This window comes from Mesoplodon densirostris, chromosome 14, assembly GCF_025265405.1.
Source record: "Mesoplodon densirostris isolate mMesDen1 chromosome 14, mMesDen1 primary haplotype, whole genome shotgun sequence".
NCBI classification, from domain to species: Eukaryota; Metazoa; Chordata; class Mammalia; order Artiodactyla; family Ziphiidae; genus Mesoplodon; species Mesoplodon densirostris.
This window is the reverse complement of record NC_082674.1, coordinates 48,892,117-48,915,595: the sequence shown is the minus strand read 5'-3', so window position 1 is coordinate 48,915,595 and position 23,479 is coordinate 48,892,117. Positions and strand designations below refer to the sequence as shown.

Here is a 23,479-nt window from a genome sequence, read left to right as displayed (position 1 = left end):
TCAATAACATGATTGCTTTTTCTTTGGGGGAAAAAAAAAACAAAACCCCAAAATGGCAAAAGGGGAGAAATGAGGAAACTGGCTTAATTTGTAGGCATTAATTTCTAGTTAATGCACCTTTTTCCACTGTCTTGGCTGTTCTTCTGTACTTGCCCTTGGCCATTCAGGCTGCAGTGCTATGCCTAGTAATATTTGTTGAGTGTTGGAAATTGTGTATTAAAAAGTTTGGAAGCTCCAGATGATAGTTTCTTCTACAAAGGGTTTACTTTTTTCTTTGCTAGGAAAATAAAGTGGGGGCAGGTTGCCATAGAGACTGAAATGGTTCAGGGTGGGTTGTCGTTTTTTGCAGGGCTCTTATTGCTCCTCTCCCTCTCCCAGGCTATAAACCTCCAGAGCTTTTAAGCAAGAGCCAAGTGTGCTCATTTGGATTTCTCCCTTGGTATATCCTAAACTCTAATCTTTGTCTCCATTAGGCTAGTTTACCTTTAGCCCATTAGAGTCTAGGTTGCATTTTGGGCAGTGCTTCATATACCTCTTGTTTACTTTGCTTTTACCGGTTACCCTCCAAGGGTTCCCACTGAGAGCTTAGGGATGTTCACTGGGACTTTTTCCCACTGGTAGGTTCTAAATTCTAATAAATTTCTCCTCAGCATTATGAGATTTCTAAGTATTATCCTTTGTTTTTCATTGGCTTACTGCTTGGCTTTTTATCCTCTTATCCCTTGCAGTTTATTAAAAGTTTTGATGGAAAATTGCCAGAATATATGGCCGCAGTCTCTGACACTACCTTTTCACCAGATTCTGGCCCTTTAAGTCTGTTATTTTTATTTCTCTATCCTCATGAGATTGCCAGAAGTGCTGTTAGGTTTTTTGTTTTGTTTTTTTGTTGTTGGGTTTTTTTTTTTGTTCGTTGTTTTTTTTTTTTTTTTTGCCACTTACTAGTAGCTCTCTGCCTGAGCCATTTACCCAGATCCTCCTTTTCTTGCCCTATGCCCAGAATTGCTAAATACCCTGAAGGAAAAATGGCTGAAATGTTGGCTTACTTCTCCTCTGTTCCCCCTTCTTCAGGACCTTGGTCCTTCAAGTCCTGGTTGCTTTAGCAATATTTTTGACACCTTCAAACTTTTTTTTTCTTTTCCCTTTCATCAGGCTACTTTAGTTGTTCTCAGTGGAAGTTTTGGTCTTAAGTAAGGTACTCCATTTTAGCCAGAAATGGATGTTACATATAATTTTAAATGTACTATTATGGTGATATTGAGGACTGGTTAATGCGTATTCATGAAATTACGTTTTATTTGATAAGGTATCATTCCTGAATAGGATTTGGGATGGATGAAACCTTTTTTAGAAAATTTAGCAGAACAATGGAGGGAAGAGACAGAAGGCAAGTGATGAATTGAGATGCACTCTTGACAATTCTGCTGAAGTTATGAATATTTTTCTTGAGGCGTTGATGTCATGGACCTGATCATTCTTGGAATTTAAAGTGATAGAAAAGAGAAAAATTATTTTGACTTATTTTCTGATGCTTAAATGTTAAGATCTTAGTGTTTAGAGGATAGTTAGGAATGGAGGAAGGGTTTGGAATGGGAAGAAGAAATGTTCTTCTAGTTTTATTTCTGTTATTTTGATATAGTCAGTTTGAGGCAGTTTTCTAAGCAGATGTGACATTATTGGGAGAACTCCAGTAATGAAAATCAGTTGAAGCATTGAGTATGCAAATATCAGATTTCTGAATTGTTCATTTTTTTCCACCTATTATTTTTTGAATGCCTATAATGTAAGGCAGTGAAGATACACAAGCAAGACTTAAGATTCCTCATGGAACTTACATCTAGTGGAAGAGTCAGAATTTAAGTAGATGGATCCCAGTAGTACTTAATTCTAACTCAGATAGGTACTATGGTATATACTTACAGGATTTTTGAGAGCTGTTAGCAACAAAGTTATAAGAGAAATAGTGCAAGTATATAAAATATTTTATGGAATAAATTTTTATAGATAAATAGGGAGTACTGCCTTTACTTTGCTTTATATACATTGTTCTGATAGCGGAGAAAAAGGAACAGGTCTCTAACTTAGATAATAGATGAAAGCCAAGGGTAAGGATATGAATGCCTCTACCATAGCATTCATCACAATATAAATGTTTGTCTCCCCCTTAGATTATTATATATAGGAACTTCCATTTTTAAGTTCCTGCTAGCTACCTTATAGAGTTCTTGTTTAATTCTCAGAATAAGTTTCAAGATACATATTTTCATCCCCAGCTTTGTATATAAGATGAGTGTATGTTGCCAAGGCTGGCTGCATAACAGTGCTCAGGCTTTGGCGTGAATGATGGCTCCCTGGAGTTGTGCTGTGGGGGTAGCTCTGGTATGGAGCCTTTAGTAAAGTGCCCTCAAGTACTTGGACATAGTTTTTATTAGTTTTCAGCCTCAAAGTGTGACCTGTCGCACCACGGATAAAATTGGCCATGTGCAAAATGATAGTTTTGAAATCTGTTGCTTAGATTTATGAAAGCTCATAGTTTAATTATAGTGACTAGGATGCATGATTGAATTAGAATATACCTGCTGTTACCTAATCATTAGTTTCATAGTCTTTACAAATAAACAGTGTGTTAGCAGAAGAGAAGTCGTCTGCATGGATTGATTGTGAGAAGCCAAATAGTATGATTTTGTCCGTATTAATCCAGCACTGTCTGGCGAAGTAAGAACATCTCCTTTCAGTTTTATTTTTGTGACTTAATTCTTAAATCAGGCCTGGTATACTTGGCACACTGATAATACTGGGTTTCAGGACCCTCAGAGCTACAAATGAACTGTGCTGTCCCCATGCTAGAATTGTTACCTTGTGAGGTGCTGCCTGAGCAGCTGTCTAGCTTCTTAATTTAAAACATCTTTTAAAATAACACACATAATGATTTGCATGACAAATTGATTTAAATGGATTTTCAGAATCTTCATGATTCCTAGACCAAATAAAATATCTATATTTTACTTACACTCTAAATAATAATCTTGTAGATTTGTTAGTGGAATAGTAAAATCTGATAATAAAAGAAGGATTTTTTTTTAAGGTAAGGAAAACCTTGCTGTGTTTTTAAATTACATACTTGACATATCTAATCAGTTCTATAGTGTCAAGCTTTATAAAAAATTAAGTTAGAAAAAGAAATGTGTAAAATATGATTGAAATCTTTCCTTTTTCCTCTATATTCGTATACTTTTTTTTTAATAGAAATGACATTGAGAATTAGTAGCTGATCTTAAGTTTGATTGCTATTATTGTAATTTCTATACTTGTTTCAACTTCTTTAAAAACACACTAAAAACAGCAAGTTGTCCTAAGGGTATGATGAAGTTTGGTTGATTTTGGGTGTTATACTGGCTCAGAAAGGTGGGTGATGCAAAAAAGTGTCTTGATGGGTTTCTGTTAACTTCTGCTTGTGTTATGTTACAGAATGGCTCATTAAAACAGTAAGAATTAAACAGAATTCTTGGGGTTTAATAGGATTTTCTGTTTGGTATTAAGAATGTCCTGAAGTTGAAAGCTTTGTTTGCTTTATAGAATGGCTGATTTATATCCCACTTTACTTAGGATAGTCCTAACTTATGCCTTTTATCGTGGCCCCTTTTAGTCTCAAAAGTGTCCCAGTTCAAAAAAATGCATAGTCACTTTATTTATAGGATATCTTATGTTTGTTTTAGTAATCACATGGTCCTAGAGAATTCAGAGCTTAAATGATTCAAACAGGGGGTAGTGACCTGATGGTTTTGTCCTTTTTAATGTAGCATATTATTTATTGCTTAGAGTGAGTAGAATTAAACTATTTGGCCTTTTAAATTTATTTTGGGAAAGAGCTGAGTTTTACTAAATTTGTTGTGCTGCTGAAAGATTGTCAACATGTATTAAATTAGATTTTTAATTAAGTCCAATATTTTTGAAATGGACTTAATTCATTGATGGTGATATCCTCTATAATTCTCAGTGCATTTCAAAGAATTATATAACATATTGGGAGAAATGGAGATACTTGTTAATACTAAATTAATTCCAGTAATGAGACAAGGGCTTTAATTCTGGCTTATCAGCTGTGTGACCTTGGGCAGTCACATAACCTCTCAGAGCCACATACTCTTCATTTTTTAAATGAAACCAATGATGCTTAGTAATAAGGGTTGAAAAGAAACATAAGTTATGTGACTCAAATAATACCTTGTGTAAAGTAAATATAAAGTTGTTGAGACACTAGTTCACCAAAAGGTCCGACTATATATGAGTTTTACAACATATAATTAGTGTTATGATTTAATTATAATCATAATGATAATTTTGTTGTATAACGCATAAGAATATAGATGTTAAAAGTATGAATTTCATTCTAAATGACCTTTATAAATAGAGTGCTTTTACCTCATACATATATCCAAATCACTGAATGCAAATTATATGATAGTGAAAAAATTGTCCTTCAAAACATTGGTAATATGTTTAGAGTATCTAGTTAAACAGAATTTGCATTTAGTTGTTTAAAACTTACATGTGAATCAGTAAATATGAACCAGTCTGACAGCAGCTTGTTTATGTTCATATAATATATAGGGCATTGACACATACGTAGAAAAATAAAACTTTCATATTGCTTATTTAAAAAAAGCTTATTTGATTGGGAGGCAAAACTTAACACAAAAAGCAGCAGTATGAGAGTTTAGAGAAAGGTGAAGTTCTTTTGCGCTACGGATAATTTAGGAAGGTTCTGAGAGGAAGTAGATGTTGGGAAAGCTTGGGAGGAATATAGAAAGCCTTAAAAGGGTAGGAATGGGGGAGGCAACTTTGTAGTGATGGAAATGTGCAGTTCATTTTTGGACTTTGGAGTGGATCAGTTGCTCACATAAGAGGATTAATATTAGGGCTGAACTGAAAGGTCTTGACTATTAGGCTAAGGATTCTTTATATGCAGGTGATGGGGACTCACTGAGTATTTTTGAGCAAGTGGTTGATATGATTAAAAAGATATTTAGGAAGATTAATCTAGTTAATGGAAGGCAGGATAGACTGGTGTACAGAAAACACAGGGAGGAAAAATGTTAACTAGGGAGGTTGTTTTTTTGAAGTAGTTAATGCTTAAAGTTGAGAGTGGAAATGGAAACTTTTGTGCTTTATTAAAACATGAAGGTCCTCATTAAAACATGAAGTCTGCCTTTTGATGTTATTAGTACATAAATGCATCTAGATATTTAATGAAAAGAACTGTATAACTTAAGCTTTTGGTCAGAGTAAGTACAGTATTTCAAGAGATATAAAGCACATTCATTCTGTTTTTCTATACTGATAACATTCACCTATTAAGAAGAACAACAAAAACCTCTCTGAAGCTTAAGTATTAATATCCCTTTCAAATGTTTAAAAAACTTAACTCTTGGGCTTCCCTGGTGGCGCAATGGTTGAGAATCCGCCTGCCAATGCAGGGGACACGGGTTCAAGCCCTGGTCCAGGAAGATCCCACATGCTGTGGAGCAGCTAAGCCCGTGTACCACAACTACTGAGCCTGTGCTCTAGAGCCCACGAGCCACAACTACTGAAGCCCAGGCGCCTAGAGCCCGTGCTCCATGACAAGAGAAGCCACCGCAATGAGAAGCCCATGCCCCACAACGAAGAGTAGCCCCCACTCACCACAGGTAGAGAAAGCCAGTGTGCAGCAACGAAGACCCAATGCAGCCAATAAATAAATAAATAAAAATTTAAAAAACCTTAACTCTAAGTTTAGTGCCATTTTAGTTATTGCAAGCAGTAACTTATAAAGAAATGCAGCAAATGATAAATGCAAAATAAAGTGCAAAAAGTATAGTGTTTTATTTCTTTAGATTTTTATATTTATGTTTTTATAATTTCTTAGTCAATTTTGGAATATGTCTAGCTAAGTAGTAAATAGCTAAACTTATAAGTTTTAAATGTGTTTATAACTTTTCAAAAATTTGAGCTTTCCAATAATGAAAGTTGCCCAAATGTATTATTTAAATGAGTAGAAATTATTTATTTCATGTTGTTTAAATTGAGATATCCAACTTACCAATAAAAGAGAACATTCGAAATAGCCTTTTTTTAAAGACAAACTGATTTTAATATTACTTGTAAGAGCTTATTGCTGTTTTTTTCCCCTTTAATATCTCTTCTGTAGACCAAACATTAAGATATTCCTTTCTGTCGTGAATAGATACAAATATTGATTATCTAGTTAAAGTACAGGCTGAGCTGCTTTTAACAAAGAGAACTCCAAATCCTCAGTGTTTCAAACAAAAGAGAATTTTATTCATCTCTCATTTAACAGTTCACAGGTAGGCAGGTGGTCAAGAGTGAGTTGGTGGCTTTGTTTCACAGGGTCATCCAAGAGCCCAGGTTTCTTTTGCTTTTCAACCATCCACTGGCTGCATTGTTCAGCATAGTAGCTACTAGCCACATGTGACTATTGATACTTACATTTAAATTAACTCAAATTAAAAATTTAATATTCATACTAGCTACATTTTAAGTCCTCCGTAGCTACATATGATGAGTGGCTACCGTTTTGGACAGTGCAGATATAGAATACCTCCATCATCGCAGAAAGTTCTGTTGGTCAGAGCTGCACTAAGAGGTTGTTCTTGTTGGCATGGTCTCTGCTGGGTCATATTGGCCTAAGTTCCACTCTACAGGAAGGGAGAATGGGAGGGATTGGGGGAGGGGTAGCCACGATTTTGTTATAAGTGATCCAAAAGGTGCACATATCACTTCTGCTTGCAGTACACTGGCCAAAATTTAGTGATATGCTGATACCCAAGGACAGCTGGAAGGGTTGCTAGCTGGATAGAGTGTACCCAGCTAAAACTCGGTTTAGGTGGAGTGCTACAGTAGCTGGGATCCTATTACCAAAAGGAAGCAGCTGAGAATAAATACTAGAGCACATTTGCCAATCTCAGTCACATGTACTAAACGTGGTAGTAATCACAATTACTTTTCTCCTTCTTCCCTAAACAAAGTAGACAGGAATCAACATGGGTAAAATGTTTAATTTTAAATGACCCTGCTGAGATTAACCTGAAATTATAAATTTTTAAAAGTTTGAATTTTGTCTTAAAGCTTAACAGAATTAACCTTATGATCCTTTTGACTGCAGGGCAGTATTTTGAGCATAAGCCTGTTTTTCTCTAATGTATTATTTCTACATCTTAAACTTTGTCCGTGTGATTGCAAACAAAAGACTAGAACTTTAGTTTATTTCTGTCTTATTTTATAGATGTTCCGTAGTGATTTTGAACATGTTGATGCCAAGCAGCAATGAGAAGTATGAAAAGTACTAGTTGGTGATTTAGTTGTTCCTTCCCTCTCCCTATTCCTTCTTGCTCTCTCTCTCTGTATATATTCATCATGCTAAACTATTTAGGGCTTATAATGAAAAGCAGCAGGCTTTTTCCATACCATATCCTATCCCTGGTCTTATACTTTGAGACAAACACTCTGAAATGTTCATGTTTTCAAGTAACTTCTGTATTTCTAAAAAATATGCCTATATTCAGCATTGCTTGATTGATCAGAATTACATACTGATTAACTACTATAATAAAAATGGATTTAGTTCATATACTGCCTTCTCTCTCCCTTCATCACTATTCTTTTATTCTTCTGTTCGCTTTAATATTTCTTAAACTTCTTTCATGTCTGTTCAATTAAAGATGGTATCTCTTACTCTCAAATTAGCAATTATAAAATTTAATGTTTTTTATCTTCCCTCCTCATATCTTTCTCCTTTCTCCTTCTCAATTTTTGTTGTCTCTGTTTTAAATTGCAATGATCAAATATATTTACATTAGTTTCTGTAACTATAATTAAGTCTGCTAGCTTTGTCTATTGCTGAATTCTAAAAATTGTAATTAGTAAGCAGTTCAATTTTTTATGACTACATAAATATTTTTCACTGAAAAGCTAATGGTAGAGCAATTACCATTTTCAACATAGCTTTATTGTTTATGATTTAGTTTAAAATTTCCTCTTCCCATTTTTGTTTCTCGTATTTTTAAAAATTTTCCTTAATTTCTCCCCACATATAAGTAATACCCTCTGTTCTGCAGACTTTCTTTTTTTGCCAGCTGTTTCCCTCCTGGAGCCCTCTTTCTCTCTCCTCTAATCTGTTTCGTTACTCAGTGCTCTTCTGACCACTTTACATCTTTATAAAGTTTGTTGAAAATTTGCTTTGGTTGATGCTATTCCTTGTGCTTTTTATAACTGTGGGATTATGCATATCTTTTTAAAATTCCTTTTTTCTGTGTGTGAGTAGAGAGAGGATGTAAATGCATATGCTCATCTTAACATCTTGAATCTGAAGTGTTGATGTTTTCAAAGAGTCAGATGCCCATGTATCTAACCCTTAGAGTCATACTGATAAAACTTGTGATAAAGTCTCATGTTGTAAATTTTTGAGGGGAGGGGGATATGAGACATTTACAAATAAAGCTGAAAGAAAATAATGATTAACTATATAGAGTCATTGATTTTTTTGTAAATAAACATTTCTAGAATAAGTTTCTTTTGTTTTCTAAGACTCTAGGCTTTTTATAGATTATGATAAAAAATTTTTTCTGTTGATAAAGCTTGTTCTGTTTTACTTTTTACTCTATTATTGAAGATATGTATCTTCAGATTTAGATCTGTTTTTCATTACAAATAGAGTTCCACAACTTTATTGCCCAGCACTTCTTGAAATTGACCCATTTTACCATTATATCTGGCCAGTGACTAAACAGCATATAGTGTTGTTAAAAAAATATTCCCTAGGTTAGGAGGCTAATGTTAGTTTTGAACTCTTAACAGGTTTTACCATCAGTCTGGGTGATAAGTTGTGCAATACTGTTAGGCTACTTTTTATCTTTACAAGAGAATGATATTGTAAAAATGTCAAAAAAATATCCACATGCCCAGTTCACTAGTAAATATACTGCTAAATTTGAACCTTTTTGGCAGTAGCTTATGCTTCTCAAGGGACCATATTTTTACAGAATGATATATTTCAAAGGGTATTGGTTTCTATTGTAAAAAATTCATGCATTTAGAGCAACTTAAAGCCAAAACAATTGTGCTTGTGGTATGTGTTTAAAATATTAGTCATCTTGAATACATGCCCAGGTTAAGTGTCAGAAGCTATATATTGCACAAAAAGAAAATTTATTGTTAGGAGACCAGGTTGTACCTGTGCTTATACAGCATTTTCCTTAGAGGATCAATTTGAGTATATGAACTAATACTAGCCAGGCTTTTGTACAGTAACATTATTTATAATAAAGGAGAAGTTCATTGAGGAGAAAAACAAATAAAGGAAGCATAAAAGTCTCATATTGTATGAAACTACAGAAATGGATCAAAGAGTTTGACAGGAAGTTTAATGTGTACATAAGTAGAGTCTGACAGGAACATGCTGTGTGTGCCGAAGGTTCCGGTGATGGAAAACCGAAACATAGTGCTCACTGACCACAGCATGAGCCTTGACACACGTTGTAAATAATCCAGAGATCTATGACTGCATTAAGCACTGGGCTGGTGTATTAACGACAGTAAATCTATAGCAGCATAATGGGATAGCATACACAAATTCCTCTGATTAATTTTTGTAAGGGATTAATAGGAATATAGCAAATATTTTCATTTCAAATCCTGCCATCCTCCAACCTCCCCTTCCCCCCAGCCCCACCCTCTCTATTGTGATCGTTTTTTATTCTCTTCTACTCACCAGGCTTGTGTATGTGGATACTTGCTTTAGTACCATCAAGTTAAAAGCCGAAGATGCTTCTGGTAGAGAGCATCTCATCACTGTCAAGTTGAAGGCGAAGGTATGTGCTTTGTTAAACTGTTACTGTGGCCAGGAAATACTTTGGGAAATGAACCCTGTGAATGTTTTCAATGTAAACGAGTGCTAGTTGCTTCTAAAAAAATGACACTTAAAATTTATTTTGGGGGACTTCCCTGGCAGTCCAATGGTTAAGACTCTGCGCTTCCAAAGCAGGGGGTGCAGAATTGATCCCTGGTCAGGAAACTAAGATCCCACATGCCGTGCGGCACAACCAAATAAAAAAATTATTTGGGAATGCCTCAAAAAATTTATTCACTAAGTTTCCCAAAGCCTAGCTATAATTTCATGTCACTGTTTTAATTCAAATTTGCTCAAAATATAGACTTTATAGTAAAGAAATACTACAAATAAGGTTTGGCAGCCTCAAAGTACCATAATGTTATTTTTGTAACATCCTGTGTAGAAAAGAGTTGGAAGTATCCACTATTCCAAGTAAAGTTCTACTGAAGAAAGTCTTTTGTCTTCAACTCCTACTATGAATTTCCTTTGTTGTTCTTATTTCTGACTTCCCCCGACCCCTCAAATACAGACACACACATATGCATACTTTTTTCTGTTATCTTGGCTGAAATTTTTTTACTTCTCTGTTTAAAAATTTTGCAAAGGTTATACACCTCTATAGAGGTGTATATACAGCTCTATACAGCTCTATAGAGCTCTTACAGGCTAGTGGTCTATAGCTACTCACTAATTTTATTGGCACAAAACATAACTGTTTTGTCTTTATTTTTAAATTATAGATTGTGAATTTTGAGAAATAAGTGGAATAAGCAAGTTCAGGATATTAATCATTTACTTAGTAATCACTGGGGAAACATTAGACTTTGAGAAAACCAGGTCATCTAACTTTTTTTTAATTGTCCCTAGGAGTCATCAATCAACTCTGTTTCATGAGATTGTAGTGATGAAAAGATCAGTTGTGTTTGTCCTTTTTAAAAATGTGTCTGGCATTTAAGCTTTTCATGAGAGAAAATTAATATATAAAGCGGTACTGGGTGACACAGAAAAGTTGGTATCTTATAGTGCCTCTATCAGACAAATTGAGAAATGACTCATTCTCTCTTTTTCTTACACACAGAATGTTTATGTATAATTTCAAGATTTATATGTGATAAGTTTTGAGAAAAAATTAGTGGGATAGAAATCTTCTTTGTAAAATAAGTTACATGAATATTTTTATTAAATGAAAATGAAAAAGTTTTTATTTTCTTTTTTAATTTTTAAAGGTGTGTTTTTTTAAGATCAAGGAGAAATCTGCCTTTATCCTTCCTAAGGTCATATACTGCCAGTGGCAAGGGTTCTGTCATTTTCTTCAGAGTTTTATTTGTTTATATTTTGTACATTGATAAAAGTTGCTTTGCTGCTATGAAGACCAAAATGAAAAATTTAAAATACATCCTATCCCAATTCTTTTTTTAAAAGCCTTATTTTTGCAGTCTTTTCTACTTACTAAGAGATAATGATTTAAGTCTACATTGCCTGTCACTACACCTACAAGATTTTATTATTAATTCTGATTAATGACATTATTGGTAGTATTGAGAGGGAGGATGTGTAGCCACTAGTATGGTCCCTTCTGTCTGCTTTTTCTTATAACTTTTCAAGGTAGATAAGGTGACACTTTTAATATTTCTCTAGAGAATATTTTCAAGTGTCAGTTTTTGCAGCATTGATAGCTGGGAAGCACGATTATGGATGCCCTGGCAAGAGAGAAGAGAAAGCTTTATTTGAGTTAGTAAGAAAAAAATTTGCGTTTAAAAAAAAAAGAAAAAAAAAGACAGGCTGAAACTAAATGAATCTTGTGTTGATATGATTTATTAGAGTCTTTAATTGTCTATTTAGTTTGGTTTTCATAGAGACTAAAGTTGTCTTTTAGATGTGGTCATTTCTTTCTTAGGAATATTTGGGATTGTCAGTTAAAAACAGTGAAAGCTAAAACTTACATGTTAAGAGTACATAATGCAAAATCTTAATCCAAACTGAATTTTGAAGGGTCAGGCTCTTTTTTTTTTTTTTTGACAAACCTTACAACATGCTTATTTTTGTAAATACACAAACCTCTATTTCTTTTATTTGATATTTTTTGATACGTAGTAAAGAAATGCATTTGTTTTTATTCTTGAATACATACTCTCTCAATTCTGCCACTCTACCTCACTGTCTCCAAAAACCCACAAAGAAAACAATATCAATTTTGTCTAGACATCCCCCATTAAAAGTAAGTATATAAATCAAAAAGAAATATAATGAGAAGCAGTTGAATTTTGTCATTTTTATAGGTGTATTTTTATGCAGTATTTACAGTTCATCCTAAACCATGAGATGAAATTTTTGTCTTTCCTTTAAAAAAGAAGTAGCCTAGGGCTTCCTTATCTTTGGCCAAGATCAGAACTACTTGAAAAACGAATCATAGATATGTTTCAGAGGCTGTGCACTCTGTCTCTGATGGCTGTTTTTGTAATCTGCTGCAATTTGTATGTATTCTTTTGCTGGGGGGTCCAATCACAGTTCAGGTTGGGTTAAATTTTTCCATAGAAAAGTATACCATAGAGTCTAAAAAATGTTTGTGACAAAAATATATACTTAATATTATATAATAATTATTTTCTCTTATAGTTATTGATTTGATTGAATTGTTTCAAGTGAGACTTGAAAAACTATATTAATGAAAAATTATAAATTACTCTATTTTTCAATTAATTTCTTTATGTGGAGCTTTTGTTGTTCTTGTCAACTGGATTTCTAAAGTAAAGCTTTTGGCAGTTAGTCTCTAGTGGCTTTGTATATACCTATAACTTACTGTTGAAAAATAATCTGAATTTTGACAGTCATTTTACAATATTGTATTCAGTTATTGATGTAGTTAGTACTACAATACAAACAACTCCAAAAATGAGTATCTAGGATGCTACTGCATAATTCATGTTAAATCATCCAGAAGTGTATAAATTTGTGCTTTTTAGGTTCAATACAGTTATGTAGCATTTATTATATTATATAAACAAAATTGATCTTGGAAGTGAATATAATTAACACAATATATATACATTTAACTCAGACAGTAAAGCCACATACATATGGATCAGTCTCATTTATTATATACATATTTGTATGTTTGCATAATTACACCTAAAACATATATTTGAATGTTATCTCAGATATGTGGCATCATATTATATTTATTATAACCTGCTTTTTGTTTAACTCCTTGTGGATCTCTTTCTTTATCAGTACATACGTGCCATTTACTACCCTGAGTCCTATTTGAATGTAGGATCATATTTTCTTTTTTTTTTTTTTTTTTGCGGTATGCGGGCCTCTCACTGTTGTGGCCTCTCCCGTTGCGGAGCAAAGGCTCCGGACGCGCAGGCTCAGCTGCCATGGCTCACGGGCCCAGCTGCTCTGCGGCACGTGGGATCTTCCCGGACCAGGGCACGAACCCATGTCCCCTGCATCGGCAGGCGGACTCTCAACCACTGCGCCACCAGGGAAGCCCCATCTTCTCTTTTAACATAATGTGCCTTACGTACTTAATGACTTCCAAAGTTAAGATACTTTACTTGGTTTATCTACTCTGTATACAGTAAACATTAAGTTCATACTCTTAACTGGGTTGATGATTGTTTAAGTTAGAGAGTTGATATTGTTCATTGTCAGCTCAGTAGACAATAAATAGCAGCAACTCAAGGTGAACTAAATATTCCATTTTTGACCCAAGGAGGTTTTAAGTGTGCATCATTATTTTTGCAGAATATTAACATTTTTTAGAGGGAAAAGAGATTTTGCAGCAGTGCTTTTAGTTGAGTTCCATCATTTTTACATATAAAACAGCCAGAGAAGTTAAATGACTTATCCAAGTTCACAAGTTAGTTAGCAGCACTAGAAACCAGAAAAAGCTAAGATCTCTGCCTGCATTTACTTTGAGATAATCACATGACTTGTGTAAAAATTGTTTTTCCAGTGATTGCAGCAGTTATAATCTGATGTACATCATCTAATAGTTTGAATTGTCTGAAATAGGGTTTCTTCTGTAATCCCAGCCAGACCTTTCTTTCTTTTTTCCTTCTAAATTAGAGCACTGTTATATTTCTATATGGTTTCCTGTATATTTACCTTTGTGTTATCACTTCTGCATAGCTAGATACCATTAGTCAGAGTATACATTGATAGGTTTATTTTTAACCAGACTATCATTGTAACTAAATGTTAATTCTTTTCAAAGCATTGATTTCAAATGGGCTGATGTTTGTAACAAATACTATAGTGATAATTTTTTGTGCCCTTTTGCTATGCAACAAAGTAGTTAAAAATAAGAGGTTGAAAAAAGTGAAAGTCTAAAACTTATTTTAAACATTTTGTCAAATGAGAGAAAGGAGTTTTCCTAAAACTAATTTTCATGTTAGTAAATTTAGCTTTGTATTGGAAAGAAATGAGCACTTTAAAAATTACGTGTGACTTTCAAGAATCCAGACTGAATCTTAGAGAAATCATGTAATACAATTCTCTAATAACAAAACTGATTTTAAGAAAAACTACCTTTTGTCTTTCTTAACTTAGAAACCTAGTTAGTCCTATGACTATCACTTTTTGTATAAAACTATTGAGTAAATTAATTTTCTATTTATCAACCATAAAAAGATTTTTCTTAAAACTATTATTTTGTTTTTCCTTAATAAGCCAGAGACCTTTCATTGTTTCTTTTTATTTATCTTCTGCTAAATTTAAATGCTTTGTTGTGGAAAATACTTCTTTAATTGATAATTATATTTGTTCACTTTTGTGCATTTCTTGATTCTTTTAACAAATATTGCCTCTTTTAACAAGTGACTGAGGCTATTTGAGGTTAAATTTTAGACTGAAAGGAAATTAAATATCAACCATTTTTATCTCTCACTTTAAAGATAAAGAAACTGAGATTCAGTGTGGTTTACCCCTCAAATCACATTAGCAGCTGACCTGACACTGACTTAATTCATTACTCTTTTTTTCAAAACCGATTGGTTTGGCACCCCAAATCACCAAACTTTGTACCTTTTGAGCTTAACTTGACTGTTAATCAGCTCTTAATATCTCTATAATAATAGAATCGAAATATTGATATATAATACACTTTCATTTATAATAATACTTTTTCTAATATATTCAGTTTTTCTAAAATATTTTATGTGAAATTGTCACACTGAAGCAAAAATGACCTAACTTTATGCTTTTTTATAGTACCCTGCAGAATCACCAGATTGTATTGTGGATTTTCCTGTTCAGTTTTCTGTTGCCTGGACACCACAGGTAAATTCTTAAATTTATTTTAAGTAGCTAAAAAGCACGTTCTGTTTACTTATAAGTGGCCATTATAGATTACAAGTGATTTTTTTCAGTTTTCTTTAAGCATTTATTTATAAACAGGACTTTGAGAGTGTTAAACTTGAAGAAGCTCTATTGACAGAAATTTTACTTTAAATTTAAATCCTAAGGAACTCTTTATAAAGCAGTGAGCAGTAGGTTAAAAACTGGGTGACATTTTTCAGACATAATATCAGAGAATCTTTTTCAGAGGAGAATGAGTTATGACTGAAAATATAAACCCTGCCATTTCTATTCAGTTTTTATTTTTTAAAGTGTTTGTCCTTAGTTCATCCTACAAAAACTATATTGTTTTTGTAAGTGCTTTGGAACATTCTTACTTTGAGTAAAGAATATAGGAGATTCTTCTATTCCTGTCAATTTCTCAGTGCATTGCTGATATTTAACAAGTTAATGTATTTAGGAATGCATTGTAAATTGTACCATTGTGTGGCTAAAATATGGTATGATTATCAACAGTTCCACCATCAACATTCACGTGTGTGATTTTTAAAGATCTGGCAGAATGGTGGTTAGATTCAAAGAACAATCTAATGATGACAGGCATAGTCCTTGTCTCACCAAGTAAACTGATACCAAAATGAAGAGAACCTTTCTATTCTTATGCAAAGCGAAACAAAAATTCCTAGTGAAGTTTTACAAATGTTCTCTAAATAGAGACTACCCTTATTTTTGTTATGAAGTTTTGGTAGGTTCAAGTGAAAATATATACTTACATTTTAAATTATAATATATAGAGTAAAGTAATAATTGTCTTGTGTATGAAGTTAGTTTAAAAAAAAAAAAAGCCTAACAGGATTTAAATGGTCTTGTGAAGGGTCAAATTTTAATCATACCATATATATTTAAAAAATATTTTTCTTGTTTTCTTCTTTAAAAACAAAAGTCTCCCTCCTTCCAATGGAAATCAAGAAAACACAGCCAAATAAAGGGGAGGAAAAACCCTGTGATTTGCTTTTGGTATTCTGATATGTGTTATAAATGTATAAGAAATACTGTTTTGATTGTTTTTTAAAGAATTGGAATTATACATAAATTGCATACTTTTTAAAAAACATGAATATACATTTTCTATTTGGCTCTATAAACTTTATCTTTATGTATTATGTGAGGTCATGGTATAACTTTGTACCTAGATTGTATTACTCTTTCCAGATATGCTATCTCTAAATTATAATTTAATATTTATTAAAATCCCAAGGTTCAACCTTGGGAATATGTTTTTGATGAGTTTCCTAGTTTTTTTAATTTAGATAATCATAAAAGTTTTCCCCAGACTTTAATCTGTGAAAAAGTTTGCATCTCCACAAAAAGACTGTTCAGCACTTACCTTATCCCGCCATTTAGCAAAATTAGTTTGTGACTCTAACACTAGAAAATCTTAGAGGGCAATTTCTTCTAAATTTTCTATCCCTACTTAACACCACCAGCTCAGTGCCTTGCACATATAAGTATGGAATAAGTGTTTATAATATTAATTAAAATTCAGATTTAGATTTAATTGGGTCATATGTCAAGTTTTCTATTTTGTATTAGTTCTAAGAATACAGAATTAATTAGTAGTAACTGGAATGTCATAAATTCTTTTTTTAAATTAAAAGAACATTCTAAAATTCTTAGTATAGTACAGATAAAAATTTGGATACCATTTTAACCACAACTCAAATTTGACATGTTTAATATTTTGTCACATTTGCTTCAGATATCTCTCTTTCTGTCTCTCTCAGGAATAAAATGTTCTGGGACCTAAAACTTTACCCCTCTTTTGCTTCTCTCCTTTCCTCTTTCTTTCCTTCTTTCCCTTTCTAGAGGTAAACCACTTGACTGGAATTGGTGTGTATGCTATCCATGCATACTTTTTTGCTACACTTGTTTATGCCATATTCTGTAATACCTTTGCAGTCTGACCTTTTTTATACAACATTGTTTCTGAGATTTACCCATGATCTTATATCATTTTAAATGCTTTATATCGTTTCATTATATGAATCCACCAGTTAATTTATTCATTGCCCTACGTGTATGGTTGTTCACAATTTCTTTCTTAAACAGTGCTGCAGTGAACATCCTTCTGTGTTTCCTTTTACACATGTGAGACTTTTAGTGTGGTTTATGCCTAAAGGTGAAAATGCTGTATTGTAGGGAACACATCTCTTTGAGATTACAAAATATTGCCAAGTTATCTTCTAAAATCGGTTGCATAACTTTATACTCCTACCCAGCAATGCATAGTAATTCCTACTTTCCCAAATCCTTTCTAAGTCTTCGTCTGATTTTAGTGTGACCTTAATTCTTATCAAAAACTGATACTCATTATTATTGTGTTTATAATCTTTGCCTACTTAAATTTTTGTGTTTTATTATAAGCATTTCTTATATATTTTGAATACTAGTTATTTATTGGTTATATGGGATATAAGTATCTTCTCCCTGTGGCATGTTTTTTAACTTTGTATATGATATATTTTTTCAATCAGAAGTTTAACGTTTTAGTGTGGTCACATTTATCACTCTCCGTGATTTCTGCTTTTTGTGTATTGAACGAGAAAATCTTCCATATCTTGTTCTGAAAAGATATTCTCCTAAAGTCTGTTATAAAGTTATACTTTTTTTCATATTTAAGTATGAGATAGGAATTGTATTTACACTTGCCTATTTTATATATGCTCACAGAATTTGGATTTATCTTCATTTGTGGCAGTCTGGGGTGATTTCAGTTTTTCTTTTACATAAACCACTAAAATTCAGAAATTTTTCAAAATATACTATTTGCCTGTTGTTAGAGTCTAGCTGTACATTGTAAGCATTTTGGTGATACTGCCAGCAAGTATAAACTCTTGAGTCTTTTTAGATGTGATAAAAGTGTTGGTAATGTTAGTTTACATTTTGGAAATATGAAGCAACATCAAACTTCTTTGCTGTGTATCTTTTATCATTGACCTATTGGACACAATTCTGCTTGTGGGAGTTCCAGTCTTTTTTCTTTTTAAACAATTTTTAAACAGATGTGGTTCTTAAGCGAAATAAATGTTACTATTGTAGTCTAATAGCAAACATATTTAAAAGATTGTAAATAGCTTCCAGATAATTGATTTAAAAAAATTCCTTGTCTGCTTTTTGTACATTTCCTCTTTGGATTCAGTGTTTCTGGACTTTAAACTTGGAAGATCTTTATTTTCCTTTCTTTTTGTAAAATAATAGGCATGGCTTTGTGGCATCCATATTAAAAATGGGTAATTTTCCTTATGGTCCCTGTCTTCCTGCTGGGTTGATAATGTTTTGATGTATTTTTCTTTTGCTCTGATGAGAGGTCTGCTGCTGCTGCTCTGACATATTCATTTGGATGAATAATTATAACTTGCACAATGTCAAGCTGAAGATGGTAGGGTTTTGTGCGTCATGACAAGCCTAGTAGCCAGTGCAGGTGTCTCACAGCATGATCAGCAACAGCCAGTGTATTCTGGCTCAGAGGAGGCATTTAGAGTAGTAAGAAATCAGCACCAAGGGCAAGGCTGCTGCTACTACTGCTGCCGTGATATGTGCCAAAGAAACACAAAGTGCTTCTCAAAGACAAGTGACTGCACACCTCTTCTCAGATACTTACTTGTTTACCCAGTCAATTTTCTTTTATAGATTTCAGCATAGAATGTAAGAGCATGTCATGATTTTTATCTTATTCTACTTCCCAACATCACAAATGCTCTAAAATCGGCTACCCTTTCGACTTCTATATATAGGTCATATTTGTGAGTATTGTTGACTGATGAGACATAGAATGCTCTAATGTAAGATTTTAAGTGCACTGACATTAGTGATTCTATAAAAACAAAACTAATTTTCTCCAGGTCACTGACCAACCCCAAAATGGATGCTAAAATTGCAGTTTTACCTATAAATATACCATTAAGTGCAGGCTTGTGAACTGTCTACGTCACACTGGTTGGAATTTTCAGATTTGGTATGATACATAAACAGTGGTCTTTATATTTTTTATCATGTAAATCTCATATTCTTGGATTAATGCCATGAATACAAGAAAGAGCAAAACCAATGATAAGGCTTCTGGCTGATAATCTGATGGTGAATGAAGAAATTGTAATTAAAGGAAACAGTCCTATTACATAGCAGGGAGGATGATCCATTAGTTAGAGCATCAGACTAGCAGTTGGGTATCCCTGGGTTCTGTTTACAGTTCAGCCATTGACTTAATTGTATAATTTCAAACAAGTCACATGACTGCTCTTTGCCTCAGTTCATATGTATATGGAAATAATAAACTTTTTCACAGAGATCTTAAAATATATTTGGTTTAGAACAAACAGAATGCTAGGGGAAGAAAACTCTCAATATCACACTGTATGGATCCTGAGGAAGTTCTCCTTTTTGACCTACTGGATTATCTTTCTTTCCATTTTTCTCTCTGCTGTCCTTGTTGGAGAACTCATAGTACTGGATTTTTGTTCACCCTTAAATTGGTTAATTAAATATACTTTTGCCTTCTTGGCCATCTTATTATTGCTATAATGGTATGGATAAAACGACATCAATGCAATCAAAACAAAGAAACTTAGTTCATTATTGAGATTATGTGATATGGTAGACCTGTGTGATATGGTCTGACCTATTGGACTCAATAACCTATTAACTGCCTTTTTTTAAATAACATAATTTATTTTAAAAGTACTCCTACATTGATTTTAAAAAAGAGAGAAAATACAAATAAGCAAAATTAAGAAAATATAAAACCACCCTTAATGCCTTCATTTATTAGCATTGGGATCTCACTGGATAATAGTTCTGAACCTATGCTTATCACTTAACAAAATATTTTTTGAAACATTGTTGATAATGCTGTGCATTTATTATTCCAGGTAATCCTTAGAATAATTTAGTTTTTAGTTATAATTGGGTTTACATTTATCCATCCAATTAAGAACTGATATGTTCACAGTCTAGGAACTGGTTATCTCTACATTTATTTAGGTCCCCCAGTTAAATAGCAGTAGTTTCTTAATCCACATCTTGTACATTTTTGTTGAGTTTATTCCTAAGTATGAAGGGTTTTTTTTGCTATTGTGAATGTGATCTTTCTTTTTAAATCGTATTTTCTAGTTTATTTTTATAATGTGGGCAAGCTATTAATTTTTTTAAGGTTATACTTTAATAAAAGTTGTATATGAACATAGTTTAAAGAGTTAGGTTTACAAGGGTTTTTGTTGTTTGTTTTCTTTTTAGACAAAACGGCATGTCCTAGCCTCCTTCTCACCTTTTTCTCCCTCTCCAGGGTCAACTACTTTTAATTGTTAGCTGATTCTTTTGGTGTTATAATATAATTTATATTATTACATGCTTTTGTAATTATACTACCTTTTGTTCGTTGGTTTGGTTTAGGCATTATCTGTTAACTTTCCACTGTAGATAATGGGGAATTTGCTGTTTCTTCTACCTTTCCCCACTCCACACACACGTATACCTCCTATCCTTCCCAGATAGTTATCTTGTAATTTTGATTATGTCAATATTCAGTGTTTACATTATTATTTTGAACATATATGTATACTATGCAGAGATAAGCCATATACTTAATTATTATTTTTCTTTTGTTACCCCAGTTTTTGTTACCACCTAGAGTTAACAGTTGTCTTACTTTTTCATTTCCTTAGTTTTCTGTGTACTTAAAACTCATTCAACCCACAATTTTCCATCAGTTGTCTAAATCTGCTCTTAATCATCTACGCTGGGTTTTCTATTAGCTTTACTTTCTGGTAAATTTCATCAGCTTTTCCTAATAGCCTTCCTGTTGAGTTTTTTTTTTGCTTATACTATCATGTTCATTTCTAAGAGTTTACTTAATTGATAAATCTTCTTTTGTCCCCAGAGATACTAATAATATGTCTTTTTTTCCATCTGAGTAGTTTCTATTTCCTTGAGTTGCTCTTTTTCTAGGCTTATTGTCTTTGGTTACCTGCTCGTGATTAAAAGTCAGCTATTAAAAGCTATTCGAGGGCTTCCCTAGTGGCGCAGTGGTTGAGAGTCCGCCTGCCGATGCAGGGGACACGGGTTCGTGCCCCGGTCCGGAGAGATCCCACATGCCGCAGAGCGGCTGGGCCCGTGAGCCATGGCCGCTGAGCCTGCGCGTCGGGAGCCTGCGCGTCCGGAGCCTGATGCTCCGCAATAGGAGAGGCCACAACAGTGAGAGGCCAGCGTACCGCAAAAAAAAAAAAAAAAAAAGCCATTTGAATGCTCTGAGTGCGAGTGGGGCTTGTCAACTGTGAACTTCATTGTAGAGTCACCTGAGTAGATCTCATAATGGGGAACCCCAAGTGTCAATATTTTAGGTCTTTTTGATTAATTGGCCAGATTTCTTGGAGAAGACTCTTCCAGCCTTCTGCCTAGAAGTCACTGAGCAAGCAGAAAACGCCCCCTTGAGGCGAGAGTGGAGCAACACTGTTGGGCAGGAAACAGCAGTCTGAATTAGTAACAGTTAACCCTCTGGCATCCTCTACTGATAGGGCTGAACACCATGCAGCTGTAAAAGAGAAATGCTTACAGCGTGAACCTCCATTATCACAAGGCAGATAGAGTAGATTTGGAGTTGAGGGGCAAAAAATGATATCCTAGCTATCCCATGGTATTTTCAGACTTCTAAATTTTGGCCATTCTTAGTTCTATGTAGCAGTAATTTTCAGTTTTATTGTTTCTTGCTGATGTCTACAAGTAGATTTTTTAGATGATTTTTTATCCAGTGGCTTTGTTAAACTCTCTTATCTAATAATCAGTAGTTTCATTGAATTTTCTATGAACATAATCATATCATTTGTAAATGATAGTTTTATTTCCTCCTTTGCCATCTTTATGCCTTTCTGGTTTTTGTTTGTTTGTTTTTTTTGCCTTAACTGTTCTGGCTAGGATATCTAATAAACTGTGAAACCTGAATAGTAAACACAAGCATTCATGTTTTGTTCCTGATCTCAAAGGGAAAACTTCGTTTTCATCATTAGGTAGATTTTTGCTCTATAGTTCTTGTACTGAAATCCTTTACCAATAATTAATGGAATTTGTTTCTGTTTCTGGTTTGCTAAGAGTTTTGTTATAAATGAAAGTCGAATTTTTTCAAGTATATTCTCTCTATATGTTAGATAATCAAACGGTTTTTCTCCTTTATTCTGTTTATGTGGTGAATTATATTTTTCCATTCCTAATGTTAAATAAATCTTGCCCTCTTGAAATAAACCCAGTTAGGTTATGGAGTATTTTAAATCTATATGTTGATCAATCAATTGATTGGTCAGTAGATACACACATGTATATATGTTTGTATACACATATACAATTTCCAGTATATATTATATATTTCCACATTCTGTTTCTTTTGCATCTATGCTCATAAGAGCAATTCCTTTGTTTTCCTGCTTCCAAAATTTGGTTTTATTGCCTCTTTAGTTCTCCTTGTTTTTGTGAGATTATGCCTTAAAGGAAAAAACAACAACAATATAGTAAGTTTGGGGGTGGGGGTAAAATTAGATCTGTGTGTTCAGTCCACCTTCCTTACCTAGTAGCTGTAACCCTCTTTTTGCCTGATTTTAAATGTGTAGTTTTTACTTTATTTGAATTCTAATGTATAAACTAGTTGTGAACATAATGTTAAAATCCTTTTCATTGCTTTCACCCGTGGGCTGCTAGCTGAAGTGCAGTATTAAAAGTTTTAAATAAGTATGCTAAATATGAATGGGGTTTGACATTTCAAACTAGAGGCAAGTGATGAAAGAAATAAATCTTCTGACTTATTTTCCTGCCTTCTTGTATAATTTGGTGGGGATTAGTGTGGGAAGTTTGGGGTTCTTTGGACATTCATAGAACTTAGGTAAGATAAGTAAGAGAGCTGACTCACAAAGATCTAGTAGGGAAGTTATATCCTATTTTTAGTGCTTCATTAGATGAAATTGTGATTCTGTCATGGTCAAGTCTTTCTTCTCTTTTCAGGTTACCTTGAAAAAGTACATAAACAGAAAATCAAGATGCAACATTTTTTTCAATGGGAAATAGTTTAAATGCAACAGACATTTAATATCTACAGATGGTCCCTGACCTAATTTGACTTAAGATTTTTCAACTTTACAATGGTGCAAAAGTGATACACATTCAGTAGAAACTTTATTTTGAATTTTGATCTTTTTCCTGGTTGGTGATAGGCCAAATTATACTCTGCATGATGCAGGACAACAGCAGCCAGCC

General features: G+C 33.3%; 1 protein-coding gene across 2 annotated transcripts in view; it reads left to right on the top strand.

Moving 5' to 3' along the window:
• FANCL (FA complementation group L) overlaps positions 1-23,479 on the top strand; it is an 85,531-nt gene that overhangs the window by 22,830 nt on the left and 39,222 nt on the right. For both annotated transcript variants that reach the window (XM_060117291.1, XM_060117292.1), the window contains 2 exons: positions 9,767-9,863; positions 15,101-15,169. In XM_060117291.1, the coding sequence (XP_059973274.1) occupies positions 9,767-9,863; positions 15,101-15,169 (166 nt within the window). The remainder of the gene's footprint in view (positions 1-9,766; positions 9,864-15,100; positions 15,170-23,479) is intronic.